At 43.1% G+C, this 24,536-nt stretch overlaps 2 protein-coding genes across 2 annotated transcripts in view; both read right to left on the minus strand.

The window, feature by feature from the left end:
• Positions 1 to 464: 464 nt before the first annotated feature.
• Positions 465 to 6,384, minus strand: AWAT1 (acyl-CoA wax alcohol acyltransferase 1). Its single transcript, XM_045847516.1, has 7 exons — positions 6,250 to 6,384; positions 5,211 to 5,318; positions 4,871 to 4,941; positions 3,320 to 3,524; positions 2,801 to 2,972; positions 1,154 to 1,353; positions 465 to 919 (listed from the first exon to the last, which is right to left on the minus strand). The coding sequence occupies exons 1-7, from the start codon at positions 6,323 to 6,325 to the stop codon at positions 765 to 767; spliced, it is 987 nt and encodes a 328-aa protein (XP_045703472.1). The 5' UTR covers positions 6,326 to 6,384; the 3' UTR covers positions 465 to 764.
• Positions 6,385 to 23,163: 16,779 nt separating this feature from the next.
• DGAT2L6 (diacylglycerol O-acyltransferase 2 like 6) overlaps positions 23,164 to 24,536 on the minus strand; it is a 28,457-nt gene continuing 27,084 nt past the window's right edge. Inside the window, exons 6-7 of the mRNA XM_045847469.1 lie at positions 23,745 to 23,944; positions 23,164 to 23,318 (exon numbers count right to left, since the gene is read on the minus strand). Of these exons, the coding sequence (XP_045703425.1) occupies positions 23,164 to 23,318; positions 23,745 to 23,944 (355 nt within the window). The remainder of the gene's footprint in view (positions 23,319 to 23,744; positions 23,945 to 24,536) is intronic.

A 24,536-nucleotide genomic window follows, 5' to 3' on the forward strand; every position in this document is an offset into this window, starting at 1 on the left:
ATGACTGGTAATGTGAACTGGGTTTCTTTGAGGGGGTTCCTGGAAAATGCTCTAAAATGAGATAGCGGTTGTGGTTGCACAATGCTGTGACTATACTAAATACTACTGAATTTTACACTTTAAATGAGTTACATTTATGGTATGTAAAATAGACGTCAATTTTTAATTACATTAACACAGCAACAATAACAGCAACTAGAGTGGCAGGTACTTGGGCTGTTTGGCTATCTTTTGAGCCCTCCAGGACCTGGGGTGTTGTTGGGCTCAGACAGGAGATCCCAGGAGGGAGGCCAGCAGGGAGCATGCCTGTCTGGCTCTGAAGGGCCTCAGGATATGTTCATTTGAGGAATGCTCCCCTGAGTGAAGCCCCTCGGGGACAGCAACTGCAAGGGCTCTGTGGCAAGGAAGGAATTCCTGATGCTGTATCCAACCACACACTAGCCTTCCTTCACCTCCCTTCTCCCCTTTTTGGATAGTAGCAAATGAGTCTCCTCTTCCGGGCACTCTCTTTTTTTGTTTTTGTTTATTTTTTTATGTTTTTAGAAAGAGGTGAAGGGAGGGAGAGAAGCATCAAGGTGAGAGAGAGAAACTTCAATTGGCTGCCTTCTGCACGTGCTCCAACTGGACACTCAGCCTGCAGCCCACGCATGTGCCCCCACCTGGAATCCAGCTGGTGACCTTTCCCTTTGTGGGATGATGCCCAAGCCACTGAGCCACATCAGCCAGGGCTCAGGAACTCTCTCTTGGGCATGCAGCCTCTTCAATCACAAGAAAAGCAGCTTTTGGGTCTCTGATAAGCCATGCTTAGTCTTGTGCTGGTCAAACAGTTTCTGCAGGGCTTCCATGTAGAGTGCGTGGTACTTGTCCACCACCTCCTGGCTCGGCCTCTCGATCTTGGGCACTATCAGAGGCTCCCCGACTGCCGTGGGAGATGCCAAAGGAGAAAGGGTGAGCATTAGACTCTTGTGTTCCATTAACTTCCTTCTCCTTTTTTCCTGCCCCCCCCGCCAGCCCCAGGCCTGATCCTCTCACATTCCAAATCAACTCCCAGCATCTCCCCTCCCACTTGCCCTCTTCTTGGGTCAGGGTGGGCAGGGCTGAGGTGGAAGCTGGGAAAGAGCTGAAGTGGCCTTGGGCTGAAAGCAGCACTCACCCACAGTGGTGACAGGGAGCGGGTATGGTAGGAGCCCAGTAGAGCCTCTACGGAAACCTCGTCCATAGAAGACACAAAAATAGAAACCGACGGTACGGCGGAACCAGCTCTGGAATTTAAACATCCTGCTGTCCTGATGGAACACCACCTGATTGAATACGTCGGTTTCTCCAAAAGTGAAGGTAGGGACTAGATGAGCCCTGTAAGAAAGCCCTGATTTATTTCCCAAACACAGGCCAGATGGGAACCACCCAAGAAGAACGTGTGTTCATGGCCAGGACCCCATCCATTATGAAGTCCCTGTGGCATAAAGAATTTCTTCTTGCATTAAACAGAGCTCCCGTATTTCGTGTCTCTTGTCCTGAAAAGTTCAAAGCCAGTAAAAGTGCTCTCTCTGGGCGAGGATCACAGGGGCAAGATATGGAGGTGCAGCAAAGGAAGAAGAGTTTGGGCAGAGATCCCCAGAGACTCACAGCTTCTAGGAGGTGTCAGAGAAAGGAATAGCTGATTCTCTTCCTACTAGTAGGGAGCACAGAGATGGTGATAATTTTGCATGGATGTGTCTATATGATGCACCCCACACCCACAGGGACTATGCATGAGGTATTCTGTTCTTGTGTCTTGGGATTAGCACAGCAAAAACTCATTCCTCTCTCATAGGCCACGGGAATCCAGTCTGACAGGGTCCTAGATAAGGAATGGGGCTCCTTAGGGCTTCCTGTGAGATTTACTAATAACAATCTCCCAGCACCCTGATGTATGTGACCTTATTGGTTACTCACAGTAGAGACAGCAGAGGACACGGAGGAGGTGAGTCCTTTTCTCATCTTCCAGACTCAGGCAGTCAGTGAGTGGCAGGACCTGGACTGGACTCCAGGACTCCTTCCACTGCACTCAGCACTCTCTCCCCTACATTTGCTCTGACTGATCAACAGACCACTAAGGCAAGGACCTTAAAGGAAATACTTCCCTCTTTTCTGAGTCTGTAGTAGGACAACTGTCCCTATACCCAATGAGCCGGCCTGCTAAGCTGATGGGACAGCCCGCAGCTCCAACCTTGGCTTCCTGCTCCTTACCTCCTCTCCTTACTCCTAAGTCATAGTGGCTGTGTGTCAGGCACCTGGTAGGTGTTTTATGCACAGAAATCCATTTAAACCCCACCATAACCCAATGAAGTAGGTACAATTATTAGTAGCCACATTATAAGGATGAACACATGAAGTGTCAGGATGGTTGAGGAACCTGTCTCAGAGTTCATGGTAAGTCATGGAGCCAGGATTTTAAATCAGGCCCCCGACTCCAGATCCTAGTGCATACTGACCATACTGTACTGCCTCTTGTACTTAACATTCACAGACAGATGTAGATGTTGATATTGATAATGTAGGAGTCCTCTATATACTAGGGCAGCTCTAGCCAATTCCCCTGATAATGAATCTGGGTTTGTAGTTTGGCTTGCTGGGATCTGGTCCAGTTAGCTGAGAAAGAGCAGATGGCTTAAATCTTTTTGAAATTCTGTAGTTATCTCCCCTAGTCACTAGTTAATTCAATGAGGGCAAGAGTCACGTCTCGTTTATCTTGGCATCACCTACCAGAGCATGCTGTTCAGAGAAGGCCACCCACCCCCGCCCTGGGAGGAACACCTACCCATGCTGGAGGGCAGTGCGCACAAACCCCTTGCGCTTCTGGATGATGAGGGTGGTGGTGTTGGGCACACTTTGCAGGGCCTCGCCCACCCCTCCCACAACAATGCCCACGAGGTTTCCAGTGTCGTGGCTCAGCAGGTAGTCAATGGCTGGCTGACTCACAGAGCAAATACCTGAAAAGAATCAAGGAGCAGAGACAGGAGTAAAATGATCAGTAGAGGAGAAAGGGCTGAGAGGGAACACCCTCTACTCTACTTCTCACTGGCTTGTTGGTGAATCCTCTGTTCCCATGGGTCTCAGAAGAGGGAATGTGATGGGACAAAGAGTGTGGAGAAGAGAAGGCTCTGAGCAAACACAGCACATTTTACTTTGAGGCAGTATCTCCACTTTGCAGGAGGCGCTGGGTTGAAAGTACAGCAGGAAGGTTTCCAGTGGGATAACCAGGACTTTCTGGATTCCAGCTATAATACCACCCCTTTTCTTTTCCTTTATTGCCATTAATCTCCTGCTACATAAGCACCTTTGGCCATGAGGTATTCTCTAACCAAGGGGATCTTGAAGAAGTAGGACAGTGTGGCCAAATGGGGTGTGATGCCTGGGAAGATCTTTGAGAAGCCTGTGGCCTCCGTGCAGAAGTTGCAGAAGGCACCGTAGGTCAAGAGGCCATGTGGGTGAACCCCCATGAGGTAGTTGCGCTCAGGTGACAAGTCTTTAGTCTTCACGATCTGCAGCCATGGAGAGAATTGACAGAGGAGGTGAAATTAGACCACATGGGCAAGCAAAGGTGGACACACTGCAGGCATCTGGGTGCTCTCCAAGCAGAGCTTTTCCACAGACAGGCCACGGGTGGGTTTTCGGGGGGCTGAGGCACATGTCTCCTTGGCCCCTGAAAAACCACATAGAGTCCGGGGCAGCTGAACTCCTGGGTCTCTTGACTATGGCTGCAAGGGGTCATCAGTGCACTTTGTGAGTGGCATCATTTCCTCAAAGAGCTCTTAAGTGAAAAAGGTCGGCAAGCTCTGATCTCAAAATTGGGAGAGTGTTTGTTGCCTGCTCCAACGTGTGCTTGGAGGATCTGTGTAGTGGAACATTTCTAGAACCTCGCCCCGGTATCTTCTCCCCACCCCTGAACCCCATTTCAGTGCCCATCTAAGTAACTTTTATTGAACCTTGAATGCTCTCCTTGCATATCACCATGTCCCTGGAGCCTTTCCTTACCCACCCTCTGAACTACTTGTAGATCTTGTACCGAACCATAAATACAGGGCCTGGCACAAATAACACCCTTTTTTGTTACAAAATCTTTTCTTACAAAATCATGAGCATGTCATTCTGTAATGTAACAATAGCACACTTAAGCACACCATAGGACATTTTATGTGAAATGTTCAAATTAAAACTATAAATTATTACACCCATATTATTACCCTCCCAACCATACTCAAGCAGGCCTTGCTTCTGCCGGACCCTGTATACACTTGCCTATCCTCCTCATTAGATGTGAGTTTTTTCATAGCAGAGGATGGTATTCTACTCACTTCTCTGTACCCCAAACATGTGGCATAGAGTTTACTTCCAGTCTGTGTTTGTTAAACTGAACAGAACTGCATTTGTGTTTCTGCCTATGTCATCTGCTAGGTCATTCCAAGAACATTCAAAGTGTCCTAGCATGAGTGCCCAGGAGCAATGCTGGATCATAAAATATGTCTAGTCCTGGCTGGTGTGTCTCAGTGGATTGAGTGCCAGCCTGCGAACCAAAGGGTTGCCGGTTCGATTCCCTGTCATGGCAAATGCCTAGGTTGCCAGCCAGGTCCCCAGTAGGGAGCGAACAAGAGACAACCACACATGGATGTTTCTCTCCTTCTCTTTTTCCCCTCTCTTCCCCTCTCTCTAAAAAATAAATAAATAAATAAATAAATAAATAAGTTGTGTTTTCTTTTTTTAAAGTATGTCTAGCCTGCATTGAGACTTGTCTGGGATGCTCATTACCTTTTATGGACAACCCTGGTCATTCAGCATAAATTCCTAGTATTTCGGAAACCGTGAGGGACTCCAAGGGAGACACACTTACCGTGATGGGGAAGTAGTCCCTGATATGGGTCCAGATATACCAGTTCCTTACCCAGGCAGATCGCCGTCCACCTGAGACAGGAATATCAATAAGGATAGTGTCTGTGTGGGCCAACCCCACCCCTCCCACTCACCCTGGGTTCCCCTGCCAGCATGGAGGGACCATGGCTCTGCTAGAGAGATGGAAAAGGAGGAGATGCCAGGATGGTCCTGACTGGCCCAACTCCTGTGGTCCTGAGAAACTGGACAAGAGGCCTGTGGCACCATGAGTACGACTCCCTAGTTACAGATTAAGATGGAACATTCTTAGGTCTTATTCTTTCTAGGTCCATGAGTCTTACCTTGTTCTGGGGTCTTCCAGTCCAGGAAATACCAGACAAAGTAAAGGGTTGGTAGCAGCCATAATGATGTAAACAGCAGGTAAATAAACAATGGGTTCCCAATCCAAACTGATGAGAGAGCAAGGCAGATCAAATTTGTGCTGCCATCAGGACTTGACCATGTCCAGCCCTATTAAGAGCCCTCCAAACTACCCAATCCTCTGGTCCTGGCTTTCTGCACAGTTCAGCTCCTTCCTATCCACTACCCATGTCTATTTGTCCTTCGAACATTTCCTCTATCATCTACTGTACACCAGCCCTGTTTCTTCACTTACCTGCCTCTGTGGTCCACCTGCCTCCCTGCCCACCCACCGTCCCTTTACTCCTGCACCCTGCCTGCCACCAGCTTTCCCCTCCTGCTCCCATTTGCAAATAACCGGGTTCCACTTGTCTCCCTCCTATCCATCATCCCGGAACCCTGGTGAACCACTAGCCCGCCCGCCCTTGCCCATACACTGCCCATAAATCCCCAAACCCTACTTACAGAGCATCTGTACCCCTCTACCATACTTGTCCTCTTGTCCCTCACCATTACTTCCACTATCTCTGTATCCCCCCATACTATCACCCACGCCTCCCAGAGGGGAAAACTATGATTCAAACACAGGCTATACTTTTCTAAGCCTGTAATACTAATCCCTCCTCTGTCTTACTCCCGGTTTCCTTATGATCATGAACCTGTCATGCCAGTTCCCTGGGCCTCATTTCCCATCTCCAGATAGTGAGGCTGACCAAGTAGCTGAAATGAGCTACATCTATTTACTCATCTCCATCACGCCCCTGTACTATCCCCCTGCCTGTCCTTACTGTCCCCTGGGACTCTAGCTCTTCCTTCCCCAGGGCATTCAGGGAGCTCAAGACTCCTTGCCTGTCCTCTGTAGTACTATCTAAAATGATGAAAGGCTAGAGGTGAAACTTGTCATGAGCTTACAGATCACCCCAGCTCTGTCCCGGCCCCTGACTCTAGCTTCTTGCTGAGCACCCTTCAGCCAGTACTCACATATGACAAGGTAGCACAAGGGCCATTGCAGAGTCATGAAACTCTGGAAGTGCTTAGGCTGCTTGAAACAAGGCATGATGCCCAGGAGACTGGCAGAGGCAAAGATCCCCAAACAGTGTTCCAACCACAGGTGACGCCAGCCTCCGGAAGCTCACTCACTGGTGACCAGGAGGCTTTTCACCTGCTCTCTTCTCTTCTTGTTCTGTCCCACACCTCCCACACACTTCAGGGGCAGGGACTTCAGAGCCTGAGCCATGGACCCTGCCCATTTGCCCTTTGACTCTCTCTTCTGGGATTATTGGGACATCAGGATGGAGGAAGTTGACAAGAACTGTCATCTAGTCCTGGTGACCCAGAGATCCAGAGAAGGGAAACATCTTTCACAGGCTACTCCATGACTATGGGCTTTGTGACCTCAAGGAGATGGCTGGTGGGAAGGGAGCTCTGGAGGTTTGTGGGGGTGGGGAGCACCTGGGAGTACGTCTCTGTTCGCACAGAATGTTGACACGAGGCAGTTGGGTTTGAGGCTGTCTCCTTTATTTAGCTTGCTATTATAAAAATTTCCACACACACACACAAAACTAGAAAAAGCAACACATTTTTACCTTTGTGTTCATCTTCAAGCTATTAATATTTTGCCCTACTTGTTTCACCTATTTCCCCACTCTTTTTTTTTTATCTTGGAGTATTTTTAAGCAATTCTGAGACATGTCATTTCACCCCTAAATGCTTCACAGTGTATCAACAAAAATATGGATTTTCCTTCCATAATAACAATGCCACTACCACCCTTAAAAACTTTACCAATTCTCTAATAACATCTAAGAGCCAGTCCATATCCAAATATCTCTTTATAGTTGGTTAATTTGAATCAGGATCCAAACAAATCCACTGGTTATAGCTGGATGCTATGTCTCGTAAGTCTCTCTTTCTGTCACTCTCTCCCCTGCCTCCTCTCTCTGTCTCTCTAATTTTTTTATGGTAAAATAAAACCCAGATACAGAAAACTACCTAAGACTTAATGAATTGTTGTAAAAGAAACACCTTGCAGCCACCACTAGGTCAAGAAATAAAACTTTTCCACCCACCCCAGAAGCCTCTCCCCTTGCCCCATTTCAATGACAACTTTCTTCCTCTTCCCAAACTACCATCACCCTGAATTATCCTGACATTTAGAGTATTTTTTCCCTAGCCTTTCCCTTTTTTTGAGATTTTATTTATTTTTAGAGAGAGGGGAAGGGAGGGAGAAAGAGAGGGAGAGAAACATCACTGTGTGGTTGCCTCTTGCACACCCCCCCCCCATTTAGGGACCTGGCCTGCAACCCAGCCATGTGCCCTGACTAGGAATTGAACCAGCGACCCTTTGGTTCATAGGCCCACACTCAGTCCACTGAACCACACCAGGCAGGACTTCCCTGGCCTTTCTATGATTACCCAAAAGCACTTCCCTAACGACTATGGTTTAGTCTTGCCCATGAAAAAAATTGAGATGTCTCTTGAATTTTCTCTTTTTTTAACTTTTTATTTTGGAATAACTTTAAACATATGGGAGGGTTACAAAGATAATATGGAGAGTTCCCTATACCCTTCACCTAGCTGCCCCTTGTTGACATCTTAAATAACCATAGTAGAGCTATCAGAGCTAAGGAAGTAATACTGGCACATTACTGTTCATTCCAGACTTGATTCAAATTGCACTAATTTTTCCTAATAATGTTCATTATCTGTTTCAGGATTCCATCAGATCCTACACTGTGCTCAGACATTGTGCCTCCTTAGTGTCCTCCAATCTGTGACAGTTCCTGGGTCTTTCCTTGTGTTTTATGACTGTGACACTTTGGAAGAGTTTAAGTCTGTTGTTTTTTTAAGATGTATGTATGTATGTATTTATTTTTAAAGAGGGGGAAAGGAAGAAGAAAGAGAGGGAGAGAAACATCAATGTGTGGATGCCTCTTGTACACCTCCTACTGGGGACCTGACCCACAATCCAGGCATGTGCCCTGGCTGGGAATCGAACCAGCAACCCTTTGGTTCACAGGACAGCACTCAACCACTGAGCCACGCCAGCCAGGGCTAAATCTGTTTTGATGCACAGGTTCCTCCTTAATACCTTTCCTTTCCTGATAACATCTTCTGGAGAACCCATGACATTTGACCTGGAGCATTTCCCACAGCCTGGACTTTGCTTACTGCATGCTCATGGTGCACTTCAACAGGTACCTGGGTAGTATTTCCAGTAGATTGGCAGTTGGGTCCAAAGACTGAATCAGACCCAGGTTTCAGCCCTTTGATAAGATCTTTATTGGCTTTTAATACAGAACAGTTCCCCTTCCTACATTCTTATGTTCACCATGCCATTGACCTACTGAAGAATGTTCTCACTTGGAGTAGGCCAGTCTTCCTGGCTTCAGCACCAGCTCCCATGAGCAGGGATTGGGAGTGTGGAACCTGGTTCAGGGTTAAGTCCCAAATACAGGCCAAAGTGGGAGGGGGAACAAACACCCATTCCTCCCTCTGACTCCTGTCTCTTACCCTGTTGTAACTTTATGCTCACTGAAGCACATTGGATTGTGGGAGTTGTTTTCTGTTTTTGTTTTTGGTGGGGTTTTTTTTTTTTGTTTGCTTTTACTTTTTATACCTGAAGACTGTATGCTTCTAAAAGACTGTGGACCACATCTTATTGTCAGCGCACCTGTCCCTAATGCCTAGAAAGTCCTAGGCCCTTGGTAAGTGGGAATCTTAAGTTTGAGGTCAGTGATCAAGATGGTTTCTTATGGGTCATGTGATCATAGAAATCTTACAGAGAAATGTGTCCCAGAGACTTCACAAGGGGACAAGAAGATGCACAGAAATACAGGGTAAGGGACACAGTACAAAAGAGGAGAAGAAGAATGAGAGAAAGGAAGTCAGGTGCTGACCTTTGAGTCAGTTTGGCAAAAGACAAAGCTCTGCTTACTTTTCCTCCCCTTACACCTAGCAGCCGCCCCACCTCTGGTGTTTCTGCTGATTGGATATCAGCCTAGCCCTCCAGCAAATGTCAGTGCTCAGGTATGGCAGCATCTCTGCCTTACATAACTGTTGGCATCCCTGTGGTTGATGTTGGAGACGGGCTCCTGGTAATACAGGGGAGATGAATATTCTGTCTTTTCATGATAGAATTTTCTGGGCCTATATCAACTACCTTGCCATCCTCTCTCATCTTTGTAAATTGTGTTCTCCAGGACTGCTCCTGGGTTAACTTTCAATAATGTGTGCTTTTTCAGGTTTTTATCCCCTCTATTTCCTCCTGCCCTTCCCTCCCCATAAAAAGGAAGTAAGTTGTTGAGAACACATTCAAACTACAGAAAGTTGATCTATACATACATTTTTTTTCTCCTGGCCGCTGATCCCATTCCTTCCTTTTGTGTTTTGATGCTTTAAATGTCATGGACTTCCACATGATAATAGCCATATTTTTAAAATCCATTGATTGAATAAATATATAGCAAACTGAAGGGCTATGGATGCACACCTTGGCTGTATACATCATGACATTTGAAAACAACATATGTAGAAGCACATTATATATTCATTCTAGACAATGCTTGGGCCATGTAGAAATTTCCAGAACCCTGGTAATGAAGTTACTCCCCCTACTTGTCAGCAATCTGCTGCCTACTGGTTGTAAGCAATGGCTTATTTGCTTTTTTAAAAATAAAAATCAATTTATTGTTTTTCCTGATTACAAAAATAATCCATACAAACCATAAACATGTCAGACTAGTCAGGAAAGCATAACAGGAACAAAAGTCAATCACAATCTCACCACTCAGAAATAACCACTGTTAACTGTCAACTGTCACCATCCTGTTATCTCTCTTTCTTCACTTTTTCTTCTGCATAAATATAGACATAGATATACTTCACTGTGAAGAGTTTGGACTCTTGACGTCAACACACCTAGGTCTGTATTTCAGCTTTGCCACAAGTGAATGATGGCAAATTACTTAACTTCTTAGTGCCTCAGTTTCCTCATCCATAGAAGGATGAATATAATACCTCCCTACATCATAGGGTTGTCATGAGGATAAAATAATTAATGTAAAGCAATTTACTCAGTGCCTTGCTTATACATATGCTCATATTTGAAGCTCAGCAAATGCTAGTTATTATGTATAATTTATTAACCAAAGTGGAATCTCATTCTTTTAAAAGTATTTTATTTATTTATTTTTAGAGAAAGGGGGAGAAAGGGAGAAAGAGAGGGAGAGAAACATCATGTGTGGTTGACTCTTGCGCACCCCCTACTGAGGGCCTGCCCCACAACCCAGGCATGTACCCTGACTGGGAATTGAACCGGCAACCCTTTGGTTCACAGGCCAGCATTCAATCCACTGAGCCACACCAGCCAGGGCTGAAATCTCATTCTTTATACTGCTTTGTGACCTACTTTTTCACCTAACAATATATCATGGATATTTTTATGTCAATTTTCTTCTGTAAGATTATACAGAGTATTTCATGGCATGGATATGTCATGATTCACTTAACCAATCTCCTCTTATGGAGGAAGCACTAATTTTTCTTTTTTTCTTTTTTTTAAAGATTTTATTTATTTATTTTTAGGGAGGGAAGGGAGGGAGAAAGAGAGAGAGAGAGAGAGAGAAACATCAATGTACGGTTGCTGGGGGCCGTGGCCTGCAACCCAGGCATGTGCCCTGACTAGGAATCGAACCTGCGATGCTTTGGTTCGCAGCCCATGCTCAATCCACTGAGCTATGCCAGCCAGGGCTATAAACACTAATTTTTAGACATGTTCCTTCCACAACCTGCTCAGATTTCTAGGTCTTTAATGGTCAGTGAAAGGTCACTGGTCAGAAACCCTCACCCATAGCCCTTTCTGTGGCACTGCTCAGTTTCCTCTTTCCCAGAAGATTTTAGGATTTACTGGTACAAAAAGTGGGACACTTCCTCAAGCCTCCATTAACTTGGGTAGGGTCCAGGGACCAGGTAACCCTGTCAGCAGAATTGGGCCCTTTCTCCAAGGAAATGACTGAGTCTGAAGAGAGCATTTGAACCTCTTTTCCAAACAGGTCCAGAGACAGGTTTCATGAAGGCCCCCCAAATCCTACTAGAGCTGGGAGTGCTGCTGCATAGATTCACCTCAGCTCAAGTTGAGGGAACATTGAAATGTAAGTGTGGAAAATGAGAATTGTTAGCTTTGGATCACTGAGATCAGCCTTTACCCTGGAAAAATTAGGGTCAGAAATCTGTTTTGTCACCATGTTGGTTTATATGCTTTCATATTGCTTTCTTTTGGAGAAAAACAATTAATCAGTTGTCATCTGAACTAAAGGTGACAGTGATTGCAATTTCCTAGGCCAAGGACTTTCTTGGTATGTGGGTGGCCCTGGCCACTCTAAAGTGTATATTAAAGAAAATGGAGTGATAGGCAAAAGAAATTAGGAAACTTGGGAATGTACAAACTTGATGTTAAGTATACTGATCATTTGTTTTCTTTCTTTTTTTTTAAACATGATATCACAGAATTGTATTAATCATACTGCTTGGTTGATGACACACACTCTCATCATTGTTTTATGGATGTCCTCTTCTCTATCTATCAATCTTTATTGGTGCACTTTTTTCCCGTAGGGGTTTTCTTCTTTAGCACTGTACATGAGAAGTACTGTCTTTGCCCCTTGGCTCATAATTTAAAAGCTAATTGTCTGCCTTTGGCCTTTATTTCCTTCTCAGAGGCCTGCAGGCATCTGCTTGAAGCTACAGTTTTGGTAACCGAGTCCTGCTTTCCCTTATCTTCAGTCCCTGGCCTGCTAAGGATTTATCAGAGCAGCATCAAATCCTCAAGTGAGTTCTGTCACAATAGGATGGGGCAGCGAACAGCCAAAGCAAGTCACAGAGAAGTAAGGACAGGCATCAGTATTCCACTAAGCCAATGCCTGGTCATGTGAAGATCTAGATATCAGCCACAAATTGAAGTTCTGAGATCTAGGAAGTCAGCAAGGTGTGGAGGTCAAGTCAAGAATAATCCAAAAGGCAAGGCCATATTCTCAAAGGAGACACAGCCAGTGGACACCACCCAGGTCTAGTCCTTGGTCCAAAGTAGGTAGAGATCAGAAAGGCAAGTGATCTTGATCTCTCTGTTGAGGTGATTAGAACAATCAGATGGGAGCCTTGTCACTTCCCCACCGGCTTCGGCACCCTGGTCCAAACATGCAGTGTTATGCAGTGTCACTGGCCAACCTCAACTTTCCCCCAATGGACACTGCCTGCCTCTGGCTATCTGCCTGTTCCTTCTAAGCCTGTTTTTCCTGCTAAACAATTGGATAAATCCATGCTGTGTGGTATGTACAGAAATAGCCAAGCTGGGGGTGGTAGGGATTGAGGATTTGTTTAGTACAATGTGATAGCTGTGGGAGTGAAAATCGGAGTTTGCAAAGAAAGCACCTGTCATATCACTGAATATGGCTCAGCAAATGCTAACTGGGAAGCTGCTTCAGTCTCCCTGATGTCATTAGACTCTGAGCAACTAAGAAGTGGTCAGTCTGAATAGGAAGGGTTTATCAGCTGCCAGCTCTCTGTGCCTGTGCACCCTCGATGGATTCTTTTTCACTCTCAAGTCCAAGCACAGGTAACCGCCATTTTCTTCATCTATTATATCCCTGATACAGTGGTTTAACCCCACTTATCCCTTGATATTCCCAGAAGATCTTACTTTCCCACCCTTTTCACCTATGGTGCCAGAGAGATTACAAGAGTCATAAAGAATCATAAAAGTCTTCATCTTATCTTGTGGGATAAAGGCCCCACCCTTATCTTAGAAGGTATAGTAAGTACACTTGCCAAAGTTGCTATAGCTGCTGGGAGGTGCGTGAAGAGGGTTTCCCTCTCCACTGCATGGTCATGAGGAATTACATCAGCTCATACTGTCCTGTTCTAAACAGTGAAAGTTCATATATGGTTTATTGGGCCTATGGGAACTAGGGAAACACCTGTCATGTCCCTACATCATGATCTGTTAACAGGGCAGGAGACAGGGAGAAACAGGGAGGGACTGGGACCAATGAGCAGGGCCACAGGTTGCAAACTCCAATGTCTCTAGGGACAAGAGGTACTAGAAATGAGAGAATAAGCTGAGAGGTATGAATAGGGAATAGTGGGGATGGTGGTGAACTAGAGAAGGCATACTCCTTCTAAAGGCCTTCAAAGTTACTTGTTACGACTTTTTCTTATAAAAAAATTGAAACATGCAGGAAAGTTGAAAGAATAGCCTAATAAATACATACCTATATATCATCTACCTCCTCAATTCAACAATTTTCAATATATTATCTCATGTATGAATGTAAGTATATATATACATACCAAGACTTGATAGTTTTCACTCAACACTAACATTTTGCAATTCATCTTTGTTGACATATGTACCTCTGATTTTTGTATTCTGTTGTATGAAAATGGGTGGATATAGCATCATTTCTTCATCCATGCTCTCACTGATGGACATTGGGGTTGTTTCCAGCTCATTTTTGCTATTGTGACCCATGCTGCTAGGGCTCAGGCATTCTTACACATGTTTGCTGGTGCTCATGTGTAAAAGTTTCTTTAGGACATGTACCTAGGAGTAGAACTATTAAGTCATAGGTTCTGTGCAAATTCAGTTTTATTAGGATATGCTAGACTGTTTTCCAAAGTGATTGTATCATATGCTTTCACCAGGTGTGAGTTCACATTGCTCCATATCCTAACACTTAGCTTGAACTGACTTTAAATTTTTTTTAAAAAAGATTTTACTTATTTATCTTCAGAGAGAGGGGAAGGGAGGGAGAAAGAGAGGGAGAGAAACATCAATGTGTGGTTGCCTCTCACGTGGCCCCCACTGGGGACCCGGCCCGCAACCCAGGCATGTGCCCTGACTGGGAATAGAACTGAAAACCCTTTGGTTCACAGGCTGGTGCTCAATCCACTGAGCCACACCAGCCAGGGATGACTTTTAAAATTGTTGCCAGTAAGTTTAGTGTTGAATGCTACCTTCTTGCCATTTTAATTTGTATTTCCCTAATTATGAAAGAAGTTGAGTTTTGGTTCACATGTTTATGGGCCACATTTCTTCTGCGAAATATCTACTTATGCCTTTTACTAATTTTTCCACTGATTGTTTTCCCTTAATGATTTGTAGGAGCTCTTGATAAAGTCCATATAGTAATCCTTGTGAGTTAGATTCTGTGAATGTCAAGGTACCTGTTTGCAGGTACCTAAAAAAAACATGTCTCTGGAGCCAGACTGCTTGGGTTCAAATCCCAGCTCCACCCCTTAATAACTGTGTGATCTCTGGCAATTAACCTCTCTGTGTCTTAATTTCCTTAACCTCTTTGAACTTCATTTTTCTCATCTGTGGAGTACCTAACTCATAGAGTTGCTGTGCCAATTAAATGAGTTAATATATGTCAAGTACTTAGAGTGGTACCTGGCATGTGGTAAACATACACATTTTCAATACAATACTCCTTAAGAGCAGGGATTTTGTTTTGATTTGTTCACTGGTTTATCCTAAGAACCATTAACAGTGCCTGACATATAGAAGGTGCTCAATAATACATGTCGAATGAATGGTCTTTCTCCTACTTTATAGATTGTCTTTTTACTTTCTTGAGAGATTTTTAAAAGTTCTTTATTTTAATGTGGTTGAATTTTCTATCCTTTCCTTTAAGCTTTGTATTTTTTGCATGTTGTTTAGTAAGTTCTTCACGTCTCTGAGGTTATGGAGATGTATTTTCTTCCAAAAGTTGAACAAATTTGTTGTTCTTTAAAAATTTTCATAACTTCAGAGAAAAAGCAGGGACACAAAAATAGCAGATTTAGTTAGTTATAGAAAACTTAAAAATCTCTACAAAAGTTAATCCAAGTGCTTTAAAGTCTGTAAATGGGCCTGGGCTAAGCTTTTTAGATCCTCAAGTTCCTTCCTGTGTGTTTCTAGTCTCAGGGCTGTTTTCCATCCTAGCCCTCTCCTCCTCTCCTCTGTTGCCTCACATTTTCATTAGCCAAGACTCTTTGAAGTACAGGTAGAAGGACTTAAGTGAAATCTATTTTATATCTCATTCATTCATTTGCCAAATACTTATCATGTGCCAGCTATACAGTGTTCTAGTTTTATGGCATTACAGCACTAAAGCAGACAAAGTCCCTATCTTCATGATGCTTATAATCTAAAGAGAAAGACAACAAAAAAACCCACAAGTAAATATATATAATATGATGCAAAGTAGTGATACATTCTCTGATTTTCATTTTGTTGAAAGACAACAAAAAAAAACAAATAAATATATGTAATATGATGCAAAGTAGTGATACATTCTCTGAAGTAAAATAAACCAGAGTAAAGGGAATGGGAACTGGGATTCCATTTTAGGCAAATCAGTTAGGGAAAGCATGTGGCTATCCAGGGCAAGAACCATTTTAGACAAAGGGAACAACAAGTACAAAGTCCCTCAGGCAGGAGCATACTTATTCAAGGAGTGTATTCAAGGAACAGTAAGCAGGTCGGTGTGGCTGAAGTGTAGTTAGCAACAAGCAGAGAATATAGTAAGAACTGGAGTTTGAGAGGTGGTGGTAGAGTTAGCCATGGGTAAGTCATTGAAGAAATAGGTTCTCCTGGGCCATCGATGACTACCTGTTGGGTAGAAGCAACTGGGTTGGGTTCCTAAGCCTGGGTTCCTATTCTGATCTCCTGGTCTCTGGTTTCTCTTCCCTTCTATATTATTACTCAGTTAACCTTTTGAAAATTCCTCTTGTCACTTTCAGGGGCTCTCTATTGCTTACAAGATATAGGCCAAGTAACACAGCCTCTTAAACCTTACCCGTGATATTCTCTCTACCAGAAACACACTCTCATTTCTTCTTTGCTCAAGGTCATGTGACCAAGAGAGTCAAGACAAGAGACTTCTACTGGGAATAATCAGGGCAGTTAGAACTAGAATGATTTGCATTAGCTAGTTTGCATGTAGATTTAGATGTAGATTCAGTGCATGTGACAGAGATCCAAAATACAATACAGTTTACGGCTGATCTTAGCCAAAAGGTCAAGAGGTGATACAAATAAAATGTAGTTGAAATAAGATAAAGATCTATTTATCTCTTTTTCAGACACCACAGGAAGTCTGAGCTGTTGTGCAGGTCTATTCAGTGAAGTTGTCAGGGGTCCAAGTTCCTCCATTCCTAGGGTTTTGGGATGATTTGGATGATTCAAGATGGCTCATCACCATAGCTCCCTAGATTATTGCAGCAGCCTCTTAATGATCTCCCTGCTTTGGTATTTACCCTTTTTAAAAAAATCTCTTTTCTTTACAAACCAGCTAGCAGAATACTTCTAAATTATAAGTCAGATTTTGTCATCCTCTTGCTCAATACCAATGATGAGGAAGATCTTCTTCCAATAATGAAGAAGATCTGGACACACAGATATGGAGTGAGTTCCAGGATATATTTAAGTGAAAAAAGTTATACACAGAATAGCATATACAGTAATGCAACTTTTGTCAAGAAGGGGGGATACAAATATATATGTATACATGTAAATGTATGAATAAAAATGCTTCTTGTTGCAAAAATAACTCTAGAAGGAAAAAATCCCAAATTAAAAAAAAAATGCTTATCTGTAGGGAGAAGGAAGGAACAGATTAGAAAGGGTAGAGTTGGAAGTGAGGCTAATCTATATACTGCATTATGTGAACTAGTAAGTGTGGATGACCTGAAAGAAATAAAAAAACATTGTAGATCCTCTTATGAAATAATTGTGTCATGCAATGATTATCATTGACTGCTAAAACCATGAGGTAAAAGGTCGATGTGGACTGTCACAATGAAAAAATCAGGCCACCACTACCCACACTTTTTGGATCAATCTTAGAAGTACTAGAAAAGGGGTAGCCACAATGTAAAATATCTACCTATATCGGTGTATAAAGTACTCTTACCTCCAAAGTTGAACCTGAATCTAAACAAGCCTCTGGGCTAACTCCCAGTTTACAGGAAATGAGAGGAATAAAAAAACATGTTAGACACCATGAGGAGGCGAACAGACAAAGCCAGAATATGAGACTTTTTACAAGATAATGATCGAATTTCTTAAAGAATTGAATGGCATTTTTAAAATGGGGGAGGGGAGAGGGAGGGATGTTCTAGATTAAAATAACTTATGAGCTATCATAAATCAACTGCAAAAATTTTTTTGAAGGCTATGAGGGAAATTTGACTATGGACTGAGTATTAAATGATACTAAGGAATTATAGTCATTTTTTTAGGTGTGATAATAGCTTTATCATTATATAAGAAAATGGTCATTTTGGGGGGGACATGAGAAACATAAGGGTAAAATTTGTTAAAACACTTCAGCTAAGCCCTGGTCATGTGGCTCAGTTGGTTGGAGTGCTGTCCCATACACCAGAAGGTTGCACGTTCAATCCTTGCTCAGGGCACATATCTAGGTTTCATGTTCAACCCCTGATTGGGGTGTGTGGAGGAGGCCGCTGATTAATGTTTCTCTCTCACATCAATGCTTCTCTCTTTCTCTCCAAAATGAATAAACATATCCTTGGGTGAGGATTAAAATAAACAGTTAATTTAAAAAAAGGAAAAGTTAAAACAGATGAAAGAAGTGCTAGCATCTTGATAATTGTTGAACCTAGGTGATAAGTTTATAGAGGTTCAGTATACTATTCTCTCTAGTTTTGTGTATGTTTAAAATTTTCCATAAATTCTTTTTAATCATTCCAATAACTTCTCATCTCACTGAGATGAAAATTGAAAGCCATCACAGGGGTTTATGAGGTCCCACTTGATCTAGCACTTCTCTACCTCTCTTGCCTTGATGCCAGGCAGCACCCAGGGAGGCCAAGGGAAGCCTCAACCCCATCCAGGTTCTTGTTGAAAGACTTACCAAAGCACAGTAAATTTATTAAAGAGATAGTATGCACTCGAGAAGAGAGAGCAGGCATCATTAGAGAATGAGTTGTCTTATGGGGTCTGGGTAGAAATATTTGACAAATGTAGGCAAGTGTGGGGGACATGGCGGTCCTCTGCTTCTGACGCAGGTGGGGTTACTGCCCACGTGGCTCATCCTCATCTGTCCTCTCTTGATAGGGATTTTTTTGGTCATCCCAATTAGAGGTAATTGGGGAGGGAGAAGAGGGGGAACAGGTGCTCAGTGAAGGTCATGTCTGTGATGTCCAAGCCAAGACAGAGAAGAGGAGGGCTAGAGCTTGAGGCCTTTGTTCCCTATTCTAGCTCTCTTGCCTCAACCTCATTTTCCATCCCCCCTGTTCACTCCATTCTAACAAAGTTACCAGGCAATCTTGCTGTTCTCTGAAGCTGCTAAGTAGATTCCCTCTTCAGGATTTTTTGACCTTGCTGGTCCCTCCGTTAGGACTAATGTACCCCCACTGTTAACATGACTGGCTGCCTCCCTTCATTCCAATGTATGTTCAAATACCACCTTTCCAGGGGAAATTTCCTCTGAAATTGGACTCCCCATCACACACTGATCCACTGTTGACTTTACTTTTCTTCATGGTGCTTACCACTATCTGGTGGCGTTGCTTGTTTGCTTGCTAATCGGCCTTCCCCAACTAGAATATAAGCTCTGTGAGGGGAGGGTCTTTGTTTTATTCAGTGCTACAACCCCAACATCTGGAATAATGCCTGTCACATAGTAAGAACACCACAAATATGCACTAAAATAATGACAAAATAGTGTTGTGACAGCTTGAAAGCACCGAGTGACAGATAGCGATTCAGTCTGACACTTTTGCTGAACTGCTAATCCTGTACAAACAGCAGGTGCTGTAGTAATGACCTGCATATGCCATATGGTGTGAGAGATCTTGGGAATAAGGACTGAGGCATCTCCCCGACTCTGCTTGTCTTCAGGGAGGACCTGTTTGCACAGATGCTTTTGGGCTGTTTCCCCTGGCTTACCTCCAGCTCGTTGGGTTTGTCAGGAAGGTGGAGTCCCCCTCCAGCTATCATATTAACTGCTCTGTTTTCTGACTCACCAGTTCCCTGTCCGAGGCCATCTCTAAGCTCACTTTGCTTTCAGTTACTGGGGAAAAGAGGAATACTAGTTATTGAGAAAAACCTCCACCAGGTCCTGAGATCCAGAGCTTAGGGCTTGAAAAACTTCTTAGTTTTTCAATATTACACCTCAGATGTTATGCCTTCAGAATGGTGGTTCCTTTGTGGAAGTTCCAAAAGGATGAGTTTCCTGTGATAGTCTTGGACCTCAGGGCTTCTTCCTCCCCCAACAAGGAAACCTCTCCCTTATCTGTTTTCTCTCCAACCTCTCTCCATTGTACCTATTTTTTAAAAAGATTTTATTAATTCATTTTTTGAGAGAGGGGAAGGGAGGGAGAAAGAGAGGGAGAGAAACATCAATGTGTGGTTGCCTCTCACCTGCCCCCTACTGGGGACCTGGTCCAGCAACCCAGGCATGTGCCCTGACTGGGAATTAAACCTGCAACACTTTGGTTTGCAGACCAGCACTCAATCCACTGAGCCACACCAGCCAGGGCTCCATTGTACCTCTTGATACTTTCTTGTTAGGTTGCACAGCCACAAGATGGAAGGGAGCTTGGACCTGCAGCACTTAGGGAAGCCTTTTGGGGATGCCCATGCAGAGGCCCCACTCAACTCTCTGGCTCAACAAATTCTGAGGGACCTTGGCCACTGATTTTGCTGCACACTCACACAATAGTGTTGTGCTACTGTGTTGGGGTCTTGCTTTGGCTTAGAGAGCACTGGGGCCAAAGATAATCTTCCTGACAGAAGAGACATGGGGGGACCCTTAAGTAGAGAGACTAATCCCATAGCCCATTTTCTGAGGTTCCCTACATTTTCTTCTGCTATGTTTTTTTTATGGTTTGAGGCTCTAAATAAAACTCTTTATTCTAATTATAATATATAGCCTTGACCCATGTGGCTCAGTAGGTTGACTGTTATCCTGCAAAGCAAAAGGCTGCTGGTTCTATTCCCAGGCAGGGCACATGCCTGGGTTGCAGGCCCGGTCCCCAGTTGGGATACATGTAGAAGGCAACCAGTTGATGTTTCTCTCTCTCTCTCCTGCTTCCTCCCTCCCTCCTCTCTCTCTAAATATAAATAAATAAAATATTTAAAAAATATACAGGGTGGAGCATAAGTAGACTTATAGTTGTTCATATGGAAAATAATACAATAATTAATAAGTGATAATACAAGAATAAATTGTATTCAGGTATACCATATGAAGTGACATTAAACCTCTTCTCCTCAGATGCATATTTCCACTATAATACCATTTATTGAACAATCTACCCCTCCCCATTTATTTGTGAGGTTTCTTTTATACTGTGTTCAGCACAGGCATACCTTGTTTTATTGCACTTTGCTTTTTATTGCACTTAGCAGATACTGTGTTTTCATCAACATTGAGGCAAGACCTTCCACCAGCAAAAAGATTATGACTTGCTGAAGGCTCAGATGATGGTTAGCATTGTTTAGCAACAGAGTATTTTGAATTAAGTTATGTTCATGTTTAGACATAATGCTATTGCACTTAATCGACAACTATATAAAGTAAATACGTTTTTATATGCACTATGAAACCAAAAAAAATATGTGTGATTCAATTTATTGTGGTGGTCTACAACTGAATCTGCAATATCTCCAAGGTATGGCTGTATATATATGGATAGACCTATAAGATATAGGTATAATAAATCTATCTATCTCTATTTATGGGTTCTATGTTCTATTCCATTGACCTATACATCTATTTTTGTACCAATCCTATTCTGTTTTAATGTTTGTATATTTATATTGTGTTTTAACATCTAGTTGTGCTAGTTCCTTGTCATTACTCTTAATTTTCAAAAATTGCCTGGGTATTTTTGACTGTTTATTCTTTTGGATGAATTTTGGAATAATTTTCTCAAGTACCAAAACACTATGAGAATTTTAATTGGAAGTGCATTAAACATTTGATTTAATTTGGAAAGAATATCTTCACAATATTGAGTTTTCCCTATATATAATTATGTTATATTATATATAATATATATACACAATATTATATAAAATATTTTAAATATTACACACACACACACACCCAGTGGAATACTCTTAGCTCTTGCCCATTTTTAATTAGACTTTTCTAGTCATTGAGTTGTAAGTGTTCTTTCTATATTCTGGATACTATTTTCTTATCAGATATATGATTTGCAAATTTCTCCTATTCTGTGAGTTTTTTCACTTTCTTGATAGTGTCCTTTGAAGCACAAAAGTGTTTAATTTCAATGAAGTCCCACTTCCCATTTTTTTCTTTTGTCATTTGTACTTTTGGTGTCATAGATAAGAAACCATCGCTAAATCCAAGGCCAGCAAACTTTACCCTATGTTTTCTTCTTAGAGTTGTATAGGTGTAGCTTTCACTTTAGGTATTTGATCCATTTTGAGTTCATTTTTGTGTATGGTATGAGATAGGCTTCCAACTTCACCCTTTTCCATGTTAATATGCAGTTGCCCCTGCATCATTTATTGAAAAGAGTATTTTTTCACTCCATTAAATTATCTTGGTACCCTCAGCAAAAAGCAATTGAGCATAAATGGATTTGTTTGCTTCTGGACTCTCAATTCCATTCTATTACTATAGAAAGGTTGTTTTTTTTTTCATTGATAAGTTATTTCTCCAAAGCCTAAACTGGGACCACTCTGAACAGAATTCATGTCATTTTTACCCATACTTATGAACTAATTTAAGTGGGGTTCCACGTGACCTCACTGAAGAAAATGAAGCTGAGTTCTCCAGGAAATAAGAAATAGGAAGTGTGGTGATTGGTACATTAGAAAGATCTTTGGATTAAAATTAGTAAGACCTGGGTTTGGATGCTAGTTCTATCCAAAGCTATATGCAAGTTACTTAACCTCTATAAGTTTTAGCTACTGTGAAATGAAGATGATGCCAATCTTGCAGGGCTTCAGTTAACAGTAAAAGACAAAGGTTTTGAAAATAATGGCATAGTTCTTGGTACACAGTAGGTATGTGACATAAGGTCAACTCACAGCTGGTGCATGGTCCTGTGGCTGCCTCCCTTCTGACCCAGGGTAGTTTATGTGGTATCAAGAGAGATGGACTCCTCGGTGGGTACCTGTCAGTTCCCACAGTTCTGCTCCTATCTCCTACACTGTGTAGTAGTTATGGTTCCACTCCCTTACCTTTTCTGTCAGGGGCAGTATAAATGGCAGATGAAGAAGAGGAAAATGGCTCTCCACAGACCAGCTTTCTGGCCGGGTTTGAGGGAAGTACAGTAGTGAACCACAGAGTAAGTAGGAAATAGTCATACTTGGTTTTATACACCCAGATCTTTATTTTAATTTTAAAAACAAACAGCATAACTGCATGCAAAAGTTTTTGCCAGTGCAGAAATGTGTCACAACTGAGGGCTTGGATCAGCAAACCACAGTTGAGGTCCCCAGTTTATCTTGTAGTGGTCCCCAAATTGTAGGGAAAGAGTCTAGGAGGAAACAAACCATGCCTGTTCTCAACAAGGCTTCTAAGTCTAAACCTATATGGTGATGGTGTCACTAAGGATCAGAAGGAAGTGGCATGGTGTTCTTTGGCTTCTCATTCTTCTGCTCAGAGAATTAGCTGGAGTCAGGGGGCCAAGAAGCACCTGTGAACTCACAAGACTGCTTGCTGAACTGGGTTGTTGTCCAGTCTTCCCATGTTCCTCTGGTTTCTTCCCCGCAACTTGACTCATTAAGTACTTTGTAGCTTGGTTGGCCTCCTATTTCACACCTCCCCCTCCCCAAAGTCTTCCATCCATGTGGCCTTACTTGGATATTTCAATGTTTTGGGGTTTAAGAATAAGGGAATCCAACTCCTGTTATATGATTGTCAGATTCTGGGTCTCAGGAAGGCCATACTGAACTTTGTGCTGGTCAAACAACTTGCGCAGGGCACTGATGTAGAGTGCGTGGTATTTGTCCACTGTCTTCTCATCTGGATTCTTAATCTTGGGGATTGGCAGGGGTTCCCCAACTATGGGGAAGAAGAGATAAGCATCAGAGTTCCCTCCCAACTCAAATTACCCATCCCTTAGAGGGAGCTGCATATTGAAACTCAGTGTGTGGGTCCCCTCCCCTTCCTTTGTCCCCCCACCAACTCCATATTCTCCAAATACCTAATGTCACAAATGCACAACAGAATGAGAACAAACTCAGGGAAGTGCCGAAGGAGTGTAAGTGAATAATGATGCCCTCATGGCAGCTGTTGAACTCTCTCCCACTGGTGAATGGCCATAATTCTTATCTTTTCAGTTGTCCTCCCCACCATACCCTCCACCACACCCAATAGAATTCCCATTGCCTGTCCCAGCTGTGTGCCATGGGTCTCTAGGACTTGATGTGTGACTTGGGGGTGGGGGGGATCCAGGATCAGTGTGGTTCATAGATACTGAAAGCTCACCAACAGTGGTAATCGGCCGATTGAAAGGCAGGAAGCCCCAGGATTCTCGAGTGAGGCCTCGGCCATGGAAGACACAGAAATTTAGTCCCAAGATTTTTTTGCATGCTGTTTGGAAGAAATTTATCAATGTGCCCTGAGGGAATCTCTCTTGCTTGTAAACGTCATTCTCTCCAAAGGAATAGGAAGGGACAAGGTATGCTCTGCAAAGAGAGGGGCAGAAGTGTGCATTTTCCCAGGAAACTTCCCCCACTGAAACCTTCACCGAGGTGGGAAACCTCTAAATCTCCCCAGTATAGGACAAGAACCCAAGCACCCAAGCATCTCCAGCCTGTGTCTCATTCTTGCCGTGCCCCACCCTCCCAACTGAACCCTTTATGAAGAGCTGCTACACATTGTCCCATAATCAAAAGAAAACAGTCTTGGGCAGCTTAACTGCCTTTATTGCACCCAGCATCCAGAGTAATCTTCCTAACCTGCATATCTGGACATGTTATTCTTCTCTTTAAAACTCTTCCAGAGCTCCTAGCTTTGTACCATGCTGCTTAACATGGGCTTTGTATTTGAGCCCTACCTACCTGGCTAGCTTCCCCTCACCCCACCCTTTCTTTGCCATCTGCTATGTTAAGCCGTGTTAACTGTGCCCAGTTCTCTCTTGTCTGTGCGTCTCTGTGCATTCTGCTCCCTCTGCTGGAAATGCCTTCTTTCTGTTTTCACGTAGCTAATTCTATTTTGCCCTTCAACACTCAGCTCTGATTTCATCCCCTTAAAGAAACTTTGACCACCTCCAATTTC

The sequence above is a fragment of the Phyllostomus hastatus genome, unplaced genomic scaffold (assembly GCF_019186645.2).
Source record: "Phyllostomus hastatus isolate PE091 unplaced genomic scaffold, TTU_PhHast_1.1 phas_contig_551, whole genome shotgun sequence".
NCBI classification, from domain to species: Eukaryota; Metazoa; Chordata; class Mammalia; order Chiroptera; family Phyllostomidae; genus Phyllostomus; species Phyllostomus hastatus.